This window comes from Pelodiscus sinensis, chromosome 9 (assembly GCF_052426305.1).
Source record: "Pelodiscus sinensis isolate ZL-2025 chromosome 9, ASM5242630v1, whole genome shotgun sequence".
NCBI lineage: Eukaryota > Metazoa > Chordata > Testudines > Trionychidae > Pelodiscus > Pelodiscus sinensis.
This window is the reverse complement of record NC_143060.1, coordinates 18,105,996-18,119,094: the sequence shown is the minus strand read 5'-3', so window position 1 is coordinate 18,119,094 and position 13,099 is coordinate 18,105,996. Positions and strand designations below refer to the sequence as shown.

The 13,099-nt window shown below is 42.6% G+C and overlaps 1 protein-coding gene across 11 annotated transcripts in view; it reads right to left on the bottom strand.

The window, feature by feature from the left end:
- Window positions 1-13,099, bottom strand: part of PATJ (PATJ crumbs cell polarity complex component) — a 223,638-nt gene that overhangs the window by 187,782 nt on the left and 22,757 nt on the right. For 9 of the 11 annotated variants that reach the window (XM_075936118.2, XM_075936122.2, XM_075936120.2 and 6 more), the window contains exons 9-12: window positions 8,788-8,890; window positions 7,209-7,300; window positions 5,314-5,455; window positions 4,110-4,235 (exon numbers count right to left, since the gene is read on the bottom strand). In XM_075936118.2, coding sequence (XP_075792233.2) covers window positions 4,110-4,235; window positions 5,314-5,455; window positions 7,209-7,300; window positions 8,788-8,890 — 463 coding nt within the window. The remainder of the gene's footprint in view (window positions 1-4,109; window positions 4,236-5,313; window positions 5,456-7,208; window positions 7,301-8,787; window positions 8,891-13,099) is intronic. The other 2 variants (XM_075936119.2, XM_089780451.1) reach the window with 1 other exon arrangement.

Genomic DNA, 13,099 nt, shown 5'->3' with positions numbered 1-13,099 from the left:
ACCCCTTGGCTCCCCTGCTTCTACATAATTAAGAATCGCTAAATGTTCCCGGTTTCGCTGCTAGCATATACAGGAGTGCATCTGTGCCTTTTCTTTCCCACTGCTAAACTTCATGGTTTACTACTTTACGTCTTAACTATTGCAACCTCCTCTTCTCCAATCCTCAAACCCATCCAAAATGCAACTGCAAAATATCACCCTACAATCACCTCTGTCCAGCTCCCCCTCCTGTCCTCTCTGCTCTGCCAGAATCAACCACTTCCTTTTGTTGCCTTCATCCTCACACTTTCTGCCTCTACATATGCTTAAGTCTTTGACTCAAGAATTTCTTCCATGATAAACATAAACCCTCACATTTCCCTACAGTAACAATATTTAGAAAGATGTACAAACCCCTTAAGACTTACATTACTAACCAAAAGGAAATCCATTTAACATTTGTTTTTAGACCTTCATTTCACATTGCATGCTACATGACCTCTTACTTTAGGCCCAAATCTTGCAATGAGCTGTTCACGGGCAAACTCTGTACCCACACAACACTCTACTGACTCAAGATGGAAGGGAAGTAGGGTTACCAGATGATTTCAAAAAAAATACCAGACACATTTGATCTCAGATGGGGAGGGCGGCCAGGAGGAGGGAGCGGGGCTGGCTGAGGGAAATCGGGGGATGGAACCGGTCGGCGAGATGTAGGGCTGGCCGGGAGGGAATCGGGGGAGCGGGGATGACCAGGGGAGATCAGGGGAAGGAACCGGTCAGTGGGAAGCAGGAATGGCTGGGAGGGAGTCAGAGGGAGCGGGGCTGGCTGGTGGAGATTGGGGGAAGGAACCGGCCGGCAGGAAGCAGGACTGGCCGGGAGGGAGTTGGGAGGAGTGGGGGAGAGGAAACTGGCAGGCGGGGAGCAGGGCTGGCCCAGGCACATGCAGATCCCAGGGTGCTGCCCATCCTGCACACAGTCCCAGTGGGGCACACAGGTGAGTCCGGCCCCAGGGATTTCCCACCCACCCCCCTTGTGTAGTTGCGTACTGCCTGGCTGGTAGACACGCAAAACTTACTTAATTATAAAATACCGGATATTTATATGTCCAATATTTTCTCTATTTGTTTCCTGGACAGAAAGTTCAAATACCGGACTGTCTGGTTCAAAACCAGACACCTGGCAACTCTAAAGGGAAGGCAGGGGAGTAGAGGGGCTGAGAAAGTTAAAAAAGAACCAAGAATAATACTTAGTAACTGATCAGCAGAAAATGTTCAGCCATTACAGTCTCTGCTTGGTGTTTTGCATACTATTTTAGATTCAAAGACATTTAAAAAAAATTCTGAGCACCTGATCATTAACAGGTATTACTTAGAACCTCAGATGAAATCTACTGATTTTACCGTTTTTTTCCTGTGAATCCGAGCAGTGTTCCCTTTTAATTCACACTTTAATCATGCATGTAAACATCACTTGAACGCAAAAAAAAATTGTTTTTAAAAAATAGTTTCAAGTCAAACACTAATCAATGTATTGATTAATTTTGGACCTAAATAGCCACACCAGCATCATATGATTTGAGGATATTCAGTGTTGAATATCTGAATTGATAGTTTTCTTCTCTATTTCCAGGTTGTCTTTAAAATGGAATTACATTTACCACAAACACAGGGATTTTGAGGAAGAAGATCCTGTGATTTAAAATCACGTAATGGATTTTAAGATGTTCTTATTTCACCCAGGAATTCCTGCATGGAGACTAATAGTTTCAGCGAAATAAGAACATCTCTTTCAAAAAGACAAGCCATTTTGATTTTAAAAGACTTCAACTAATACAGAATCCTGCCCATCCATTGGTAATTGTTCCAATTATCGATTATGCTTAGAGCCCTGCAAATCTGTAGCTCATTTTTGTGGATAAGGATGAGGATACAAATTTTGTATCTGTGCAGGGCTCTAATACTCCTGTTAACAAAACATCCCACAAATGCCTTATCTGTAGTTTAATAATTATCTAGCTTTACATTCCAGCCACATGGTCACATTGTACCTTTGTCTGCTTGTTTAAAGATCCCTGTAGCAATCCATGTCCCTTGCCCAGAGAGTGATTTTTGTTCTTAAACTATCACTCTCTTTTTAACTAGACTGGAAATATCATTAAGCTCTTGGTCACCATTCGAATTTGGCCAAGGTTAACAATGACAAAAAACTAACTGCCACTGTACATCAGTGGCTGGTCAGAAATGAGATAGTGCAGTCTTCCAATTCAGAGTGGGCAGGAATCCACAAACCAAAAAAAACAAGTACAGCTGTTACCCTGATCTACTTGCTCAAGAACTAAATGCTTCTGGAGTCTAAACTCATCCCGAAAAACACATAATCCTAGACAGGGCAGAGACACATTGATATGATAAACATGGAAGCTTTCACATCCACAGATTGTACACTATTACATCTGCATCCGGAAAGATGCTCAACATATCTAAAGATCAGAAGCCCTATCACAGAGCTTTGGCTTTGTCGTCTACACTACAATGTTATCTGAAAATATCTTATTTCGAAATAGCGTTTTGCTATTTCGAATAGCGCGTCCACACTGAGTGGACTCTGAATCGCATTTAAGGTCAGGAGTTAGACTCAGGCAGCAGCCACACACGGTATCTGAGGTCTGTGCTTAAAGGGACCACCCTTCCCCCCCGGACAGCCAGTTCTCAGGTTTCCCTGCTTGCTTCCGTATCTCTATGAGGGACAGCAAAGCAGTTTTGTCTCTGCGTGCTCTGGTTGCCCTCACTCAGGACACCACAGCACTCTGCAACATGGAGCCAGAGGTGCCCCTGGGTACACAGGTGCTTCTCAAGGAGACGTTGCTGCAAGCCTGGCTGCACTTGCTGCAGGCTGCTATCTGGGAGGTCCATCAGTGGGCTGTCAGGATCCAGGAGGCCCTGCGGGAGAGCTTCCACCCCGAGGAGCACTAACAACCTCCCTGGTCTGCCTCACTGAGGGCTTCTGCTTCATTCCTCCCTCACGTCCTTCCACTTACCCCTCCCTAATCCCCATTACTGATGTCAAATAAAATACACGTATTTTCATAAACACAAACTCTCTTTATTTAACAAAACGAGGGGGGGGGTAGAGGAAATGAAACTCTGGTGAGACTGGGGAAAGAAGGCAGGAGAGACGGGAGAGGGAAAACTGGGAGGAGGGAGCTGGAAGGGGGAAGGAAGGGGAAAAAGCGGGAGGGGAAGCTCAGGGTCTCACCGGACCAACTTGATTTTCATGCAAACCCACTCTTGGGTTCACATGTGGCCTTTGGTGGCCAGGCTGGCAGTCATCCTGCCATAGACGGCTGCGTTCCTCTGTCTAGAGCGGAGATCATGGATATTGGGGGCATCTCCCCCAAACCTGAATAAGGTCCATGATCTCTGCCCTGGACCAGGAAGGCGCCTGCCTTCTCCGGGTCCTGGCAGGCTCCTGGGAGCTGACAGACTGCTCCTGAGGAGCGGTGGAGGGCTGGCTGCCAGTGGCTTGCTGTATCATGTTTTGGGGCCACTGAGTCAGGACAGTGACTGCTGGCTCTGGGCTGGCAGGCTTGGAGCTGGCAGAGGCGCTGTGGCCAGAGTCTACCCCTTTAAGGGCTCCAGAAGGGCGGGGGAGAGGGAGAGAGAGTGGTCACCAGGGAACCTGAGAAGGCTGGAGGTCCCCTATTTTGAAATAAGTGTCTACACAGCACTTATTTCAAATTAGCTACTTCAAATTTGGCGTTATTCCTCATAGAATGAGGTATACCAAATTAGAAAAAAGTACTCTGCTATTTTGATTTAATTTCGAAATAGCAGTTTGGCTACGTAGACACTAGTAAAGTTACTTTGAAATAACACCTGCTATTTCGAAATTTCTTTGCTGTGTAGACATACCCTTCCAGATCAGTGAGAACACAAACTATATGCATTTTTTAGAATTTGGTTTCAGTTAAATAAAAAAAGCAATGAAAAAAAATCAGAAAATTAAAACTGTGCAAGGTAAAGAAAGCCAACAACCGTCCATCATTATGAAAATTAGGTTAAAGAAATAAATTTCAAGAAGTCAGTAGATATGTAGGAGACAACACACTGAAAGTTGTTTTACTTACCTATTTGATGTAGATTAGGCTTCTTTTCATTTTCAAAATTATCTTTATCTTCTTCATTCTCACTATCCAAATTAGTTTCTGTATCTCCAGCTCCAGACAGGATTAAAGCTGGCATATTTGGTTGCACTGTAAAGATCCAAGTCTTTCAAGTTAGCCAGGTAGTACAGAGGACATATGATATGTTAATCAATATCCAGTAGCAGTTTCCTTGTTCAGTTTAGAGGAACTTTGCTTTCACTCCCCATACACCCTTCCACTCTACATCACAGAATCTGATTCTGTGCAGAGGACCTTTAAATCCAATATTTATGGTTCCTCAGCATCTTGCAGAAACAGGCCCTAAATGTTTATTTCAGTCATTATACAGTAAAACTCCGATGGTCCGGCATCTGATGGTCCGGCACTCCTGATGGTCCGGCACCATCAGGAACCCGGAAGTGCTCCGGGCATCCGGACCATTGGAGCTTCTCCGATTCAGCTGCTGCTAAAACTGACCAGCGGCTGAATCGGGGACACCTAGGGAAGAGCAGCTGGAGTGCTGCCGGGTTGGTCCTGTAGCGCTGCTCCTTGGGGCTGCGGGACCCAACCCGGCAGCAGCTCAGCTGTCCCCGATTCAGCCGCTGCTGAAACTGACCAGCGGCTGACTCGAGGAAGCCCGGGGCAGAGCAGCTCTGCCTTGGGCTTCTTGGAGTCAGCCGCTGATCAGTATCAGCAGCGGCTGACTTGGGGACACCTGGGGCAGAGCAGCTGGGGTGCTTTCGAGTTGGTCCAGTAGTGCCGAGGAGCAGCGCTGCGGGACCAACTGGCAGCACCCCAGCTGCTCTGCCCCAGGTGACCTCAAGAGTAGCTGGGGTGCTCCCGGGTTGGTCTCGCAACGCCAAGGGTCGGCGCTACCGGACCAACCAGGCAGCCCTCCAGCTGCTCTGCTGCAGGAGTCCCCGATTCAGCTGCTGCTGAAACTGACCAGCAGCGGCTGAATCAGGGACGCTTGGGACAGAACCGGACTATCGGAAGGGGGGGCTATGAGGGATCTGGGGTGGTATCCCCCCAACGCCACCCCATCCCAAACCCCTCATAGCCCTCCTTCAGATAGTCCGGCAAATCTGATAACCGGTCCTAAGGTTTCCAGATTATCGGAAGTTTACTGTACAAATCGGAGGAAAAAATGTAAATGACCCATTTGCAAATGGAGGAAAATAACTACCTCTTTCTAATGGTCTTCTTGAAGACAAAGAAGCAGGAGAAGGTTTCTGTCGAAGTAAGGTAAGGTGCACCACATGGCCAGTGCGACGCAACGCTTCCACCACTTCTTGGTTGGAGCAATCCTGAACATTAACCCCATCAACCTAGTATCAAAATACAATTGAATTATAGACATCAGATTATGGTTGAGTTCTAGCATTCACAGAGAGATGAAAACCAGCAGGGCAACATCTCTCAGAGTTATACTAATGTCCATCAGACTGCAATATTTGCAAAGGAAGAACTGCATTAATTCAGCACCTTCAAATAATCTGACAAATCCCATCTTTAAAGATTATTTTAAAAAGGAAAAACAAAATAAAAACTTCTCTTTGATAGTTGGAGTGGGCAAATTCAAAATGGCAATTTACTAGATTTACAGAAATGTAAAATTAACTCTACTGAAAAGCAAACTTACTGTGTGCAGGCAGCAAATTGCAGAGTACTGTGCATGGGACTTCCTGGATGAGTTTGAGAGACTAGCAGCCTGTTCAGATCATAGCATAAGTTTTCTGCCAACCTCTACCAACCCACCACGCATAAATATGCAAACAACTGCATATGCAATCAGTGTAGAGTGGGTTTAAAGAGAGAGAGAGATGGATAAACTAATCTAACCTGGACTCTATAGTCCCCAAAAGAAGTGAGAGTAAATTCTGTTGACCCTGGACTAAACTACGTACATGCAAAAGCCTGGTTGCACTTGCTGCAGGCTGCCATCTGGGGGGTCCATCGGGGGGCTGTCAGGATCCAGGAGGCCCTGCGGGAGAGCTTCCACCCCGAGGAGCACTAACAGCCTCCCTGGTCTGCCTCACTGACGGCTTGTGTTTCATTCCTCCTTCATGTCCTTCCACTTACCCCTCCCCTAACCCCCCTTCCTGATGTCAAATAAAATACACGTATTTTCATAAACACAAACTCTTTTTATTTAACAAAACGAGGGGGGGGGTAGAGGGGAAATGAAACTCTGGTGAGACTGGGGAAAGGAGGCAGGAGAGAGGGGAGGGAGAAAACTGGGAGGAGGGAGCTGGAAGGGGGAAGGAAGGGGAAAAAGCGGGAGGGGAAGCTCAGGGTTGGGGGTCTCGCCAGACCAACTTGATTTTCATGCAAACCTGCTCCTGTTAGTACAATCCGCAGTTGTTAGTACAAGTGATCACCAAATGAGGGATGCACCAGGCTTTGAAAGTTTAGACATGGTCTCCGCAGAACATTCGCTCTCCAGTATTTTATACACGCTTTATAAAAAGACAGATCTCTTTTTCTGTTAGAAATCTTTACAGAGTTTGCACAATTTACTTCTACTTGTATTAGGAAGGTAAAGTTAGACATTACATGTTAATGTGTCCCTGACATTTATCCAGCAGGTTTTAATTTTTTTCACCTATAAAGAAAAGGACTTCTTTTTTAAAGTCTGCATTACTAATATTTTGATAATGTCAACACAATGTTATATGCTTGTAGATGGGCAGAAAGAACAATTCTCCAAGATGTCAAGCACTTTCAATTCCCATTAACTGCAATAGGAATTGAAAATGCTCAGTACTTTAATCAGGCCCTACGGCAATTTCCATACCATAAGATGCTTCCATCCAACTGTGTCCTGGCTTATTGTTTATGATTCTCTCTCATTTTTGGCAATACACTTATAATCTAACCAATCCAAGCCAGAGCTATGTACTCAAGTACTAATTCTTGTTGGCATAGCCATTAATTTGCCAACATTGTAAAAGCAAGGAAACTAGATAGGCTTTACAGTGTATTAAGAACGAGCTTTAGTGGAATGCGTTTTAAAAATCCAAATATACATTAAACAACTGCTAGTCCCAAAATAGTATCCAAATGAAATATTTTACTTACAGCAACAATTTTGTCCTGGACTTGTATAAGTCCACTGTGATCTGCAGCACTGCCGGATATTATATTTTTCACATAAATCCCTGAAGAATCTGCTTTAACAAATAAAACAAAACAAAACAAAAAGAATAAATAAATTAAAGCACTAATTCGGGCATTTTGTCAAGTATAAATTTATTTACAGTTCAAGAACCATGCACTTCTTGAGGCACGGATCCGCAAGCGGAATGAGGTTGTATCTCATCACGATCATAAATGAACACTGAAATCACAAGACTCAATCATTTAGTAATTATGCATGATTCAAAAATCTGTACTCAAAAGAAGAGCAATGCAAGCACCCTGGCACTACCCTACTTCATTCATCCTGCTCAGAAAGGCCCTCTTTTTGGTAGGTGAGTTTCCATGCCTATACTGGCTTTGCTCCACCAAGTCACTTAGGGTACATCTACATTGCAACGCTATTTCAGGATACTTCCAGTATCCCGAAATAACTATTTTGTTTCTATATTTTGAAATAATGGGCTTGTTTCATAATGGGCACGCTTCATAATCGGCTCGCTATTCCAAGGTCTCTGTAAACCTTGTTCCATGAGGATTCAGAGATGTTTCAGATTAGCTCTTTATTTTGAAATGTGGCACTGTGTAGACTTAGCTTATTTTGTAGTTTAGCAATTTTGAAATTAACTCAAAATAAGCTATGCAAACTGTGTAGCTTATTTCGAGCTAAGAATGCAGTGTAGATGCACCCTTACATATGATGAATTTTACTTCAGGGGAAGTATTTAAGCACATCCTTCATGTCTAAACATAAGTTCTTTGCTGGATCAAGGCTTTACTTATCCTTTTACATTTAGTTTTAACAATTCCATAATTTACCTCAGACAAGTCCCTTGTGAAATCTCTCTCACAAACATGTTTTTCTATTGTATAGATATAAGAGTTATTGACTCGAGTTCCACGACTTGAACTCAAGTCTGACTTAAGTCGCCTAGGTTACTCAACTTGAGACTCGACTCGGGTTCATTGTTTGTGACTTGAGACTCAACCTGAGACTTGCTAATTTTGTTAAATCGACTTGGTGAAAAAATTGTCCAAAAATGCCGATATTTATGGCTTGTACAAAAGTGACTTGACATTTTTTAAATTAAGACTTGAGACTCGACTTGGGACTTGACCTGTAGTGACTTGACACTCGACAATGACGACTCAAAGATAACACTGATAGATAGCTGGACAAAAGAACTCTATGCGTCCATAATAACATACAGATATTTTGGTGTGCTCCCAAAGCTCAGACACTAGGGCAAAATATGAAATAGCTGGCTGCTGAAAAAGAATCACGTTGTGAAAATGGCACACATATTAAACACTGTTGAAATGCTTGCAGTCCTGCACTGGCAGAGAGATGGACTGAATAATCTAGTAGGTCTTTAAATCTCAGACACTGAACTCATTAAAGAAATGAAATGAAAGTGCACACTGAGCTATGCCGCAAGTATCAAAGACTTCAGCAAAAACAGAAGGCCAGTCTGGTCATTAGATAAACCCCTGCTTTGGGCCTTCCTAATTTACAACTTACCTACATCCGATGTTCCAGCATATCCAACAATGGTTATACCAAGACTCTGTCCATCTTTTTTTGTAAGCTCCACATCATAGGTATCAAAAAGAGTGGTGTTAGCCTAGAAATATTATATCATTTATAAAACTGAATAGTCACATGACAGTTTAAAAAAAAGAGAGAGAGAGAATGTTCTATCACTAACATTTTAAATTATGGACTACTATTTGAAGAAGTGATCAGTGCTTTTGTTAGACTAACTTCAGACACCTCAAAAAGGGGTCTTACTTCCAGAAGATGGAAAATAAATTGTCAATTTGGGCACTCAAAATCATTAGTCACTTTTTGAAATTCCTAGCTATATATCAGAAAAAAAAAGTATCTGAAAAACAAATAATATTCATGCACAGTCCAGGGGCCACATTTATCTCAGCACTCAATGCCAGACAGGCATTTATTAGGTAACTTCCCCCAGCAAACATGATCATGATCGAAATCATGTACATATTGAAGATTTCCTGTCTGCCTGACACACAAGGTCATTACGCTGCAAGTTTTGGAAAGCCTCTCTTGCAGAGATGGGCAATAAGCTAGATGCGGCTCACCAGGATTAGACCCTGGTGGGCCACCGGTGCTTTATTTACCTATGCCTTTGCAGGAACAGCTGCTTGAAGCTCCCATTGGCCATAGTTCACTGTTCCCGGCCAATGGGAGCTATAGAAAGTGGGGTTCTTAGATATTGCTCACTCCTGCTTTATTGGTTAATCAAAGGTCGAGAATTGTTTCAGGTACATGACATCATGACACCATGCCAGTGGCAGAGAGAAAATACTTGGCTTTAATCAAAAATTATATTTTTCTTATACCCTATTAATGAAAAGTATTTTTATTTCTTAAAGTCATTAAAGAAACCACATGCTTGTTCTGTTTAGTGTAAAATGTGCTTATGAGCACATTTGGACAGAGACCATTACTCCTATGTCTGAAAAGCACGCAACATATTCTGGATACTATAGAAAAAACAACAACCATATGCACTTTTGGTTAGCTCCTCTCATTGTAAATTATATCCAACAAGTGCAATAAGGCATATTTCAGAATACAGTGCCCAAGATGAAGGAAGGTGCACAAGAAGCCATTTTATATCAACTATATACATATCTACTAAATTACTTTTAAGGGCAAATTTGAAATCATTGCTATCCTTATTTGAAATTAACTGGACTTCACAGAAAAGTGGACGCTCCAAAGGACTTCTCCAGACTACAAAGTGACAACAGGAAGTTAAAGCCACATTAAAAAAAATCACTTCCACTGAACACAAGTTAACACATGGTAGTGGGGAGAAAATTAGAATAAAAAAAATACTGCTTAAAAAGAGATGAGAAGATTTATCACAACACAGAATCATAGACTACTAGGACTGGAAGAGACCTCAAGAGGTCATTGAGTCCACTCCCCTACCCTCATGGCAGGACTCAGTCCTGTCTATACCATCCCTGACAGACATTTATCTAACCTACTCTTGAGTATCTCCAGAGATGGAGATTCCACAACCTCCCCAGGTAATTTATTCTAATGTTTAACCACCCTGACAGTTAAGAACTTCTTTCTAATGTCCAACCTAAAACTTCCCTTGCAGCAGTTTAAGCCCATTGCTTCTTGTTCTATCCTCAGAGGCCAGGAAGAACAATTTTTCCTCCCTCCTCCTTGTAACACCCTTTTAGATATCTGAAAACTGCTATCATGTCCCCTCTCAATCTTCTCTTTTCCAAACTAAACAAGCCCAATTCTTTCAGTCTTCCTTCATAGGTCAAGTTCTCTAGACCTTTAATCATTCTTGTTGTTCTTCTCTGGACCGTCCCCAATTTCTCCACAACTTTCTTGAAATGTGATGCCCAGAACTGGACACAATACTCCAATTGAGGCCTAATCAGTTCAGAGTAGAGCGGAAGAATTACTTCTCGTGTCTTGCTCACAACACTCCTGTTAATGCATCCCAGAATCATGTTTGCTTTTTTTGCAATAGAGTCACTGTTGCCTCATATTTAGCTTGTGGTCCACTATAACCCCTAGTTCTCTTTCTGCCATACTCCTTCCTAGACAGTCGCTTCCCATTCTGCATGTGTGAAACTGATTATTCCTTCCTAAGTGGAGCACTTTGCATTTGTCCTTATTAAACTTCATCCTGTTTACCTCAGACCATTTCTCCACTTTGTCCAGATCATTTTTAGTTATGACCGTAGCCTCAAGAGCAGTCGCAACCCCTCCCAGCGTGGTATCAACTGCAAACTTAATAAGCATACGCTCTATGCTGATATCTAAACCATTGATGAAGATATTGAACAGAACCGGTCCCAAAACAGATCTCTGTGGAACCCCACTTGTTATACCTTTTCAGTAGGATTGTGAACTGTAATAACTACTCTCAGAGAATGGTTATTCAGCCAGTTATGGACCTAACTTATAGTAGCCCCATCTAAGTTGTATTTGCCTAGTTTATTGATAAGAATATCACGGGAGACCGTATCAAATGCCTTACTAAAGTCTAGGTATACCACGTCCATCGCTGCTCCCTTATCCACGAGACTCGTTATCCTATCAAAGAAAGCTATCATATTGGTTTGATATGATTTGTTCTTTACAAAACCATGCTGGCTGTTCCCTTATTAATCACCTTATTATCTTCCAAGTGTTTGAAGATGATTTCCTTAATTACTTGCTCCATTATCTTTACTGGCACTGAAGTTAAACTGACTGCTCTGTAATTTCCTCGGTTGTTCTTATTTCCCTTTGTATAGATGGGGACTATATTTGCCCCTTTTCCAGTCTTCTGGAATCTCTCCAGAATATCTTTCATGATTTTCCAAAGATGATAGCTAAAGGCTCAGATACCTCCTCTATCAGCTCCGTGAGTATTCTAGGATGCATTTAATCAGGCCCTGGTGACATGCAGGCATCTAACTTTAAGTGATTTTTAACTTGTTCTTTTTTTATTTTATCTTCTAAACCTACCTCCTTCCCACTAGCATTCACTATGTTAGGTATTCCTTCATCAGACTTCTCGGTGAAGACCGAAACAAAGAAGGCATTAAGCATCTCTGCCATTTCCAAGTTTCCTGTTACTGTTTCTCCCTCCTCTCCCTCCCTACCCTGTCCTTGGTCTTCCTCTTGCTTCTAATATATTTATAGAATGTCTTCTTGTTTCTCTTTATGCCTGTAGCTATTTTGAGCTTGTTTTGTACCTTTGCCTTTCTAATCTTGCCCCTGCATTGTTTGTCTATATTCATCCTTTGTAATGTGTCCTAGTTTCCATTTTTATCTGACTCCTTTTTTATTTTTAGATCATGCAAGATCTCCTGGTTAAGCCAAGGTGGTCTTTTGCCTTAGTTTCTATCTTTCCTACGCAGCGGAATAGCTTGCTTTTGGGCCCTTAATAATGTCCCTTTGAAAAACTGCCAACTCTCTTCAGTTGTTTTTCCCCTCAGTCTTGCTTCCCATGGGACCTTACCTACCATCTCTCCGAGCTTGCCAAAATCTTCCTTCATGAAATCCATTGTCTCTAATTTGCTGTTCTCCCTTCTACCATACCTTAGAATCATGAAATCTATGATTTCATGATCACTTTCACCCAAGCTGCCTTCCACTTTCAAATTCTCCACCAGTTCCTCCCTATTTGTTAAAATCAAATCTAGAACAGCTTTCCCCCCAGTAGCTTTTTCAACCTTCTGAAATAAAAAAGTTGTTTTCAATGCAGTCCAAGAACTTATTGGATAGTCTGTGTACCGCTATCATGGGAAATTAACAGAGAAGATTTGAATAGTACATCATTTGCCCCATTTTTTTGGCTTTCAAATTATCTGATCAATGTTTTCCTAGGTGAGTGGTTACAATCAAATAAGATATTTGGACATAGTCCAATCCCAGGAGAAGTTTACCAATTGGTCCCATGAAGCTGGCCCTCGCCATCCCCCATTATGCAATTGCTCACTTAATCTTTGGTTGTGTTTCTCCCTGCAGAGCAATTTTGATCTTTTCTTCAAAGGTAATGCCAGAATCCTTAGCACGAGAGGGACTAGACAGACTATTTCCTAGTTCTGCAAAAAATATTCATCTATGGCGTGTTATTGGAAGTAGATTAGTGAAGTTAACAGATAAAGTCTAGGAAATAGACACACACAATCCCAAACATAAACAGACAGACTTGCCGGGCCCCAGGGCAAGGTGAGGGGGGTGGCTCCACACTTCCAGATGGGGCAGGGCTAGGGGTAGCCAGCTCTAAGCTCCACCCAGACCACACTGCGCCAACTTCGCCCCAACCCCTCCCCCA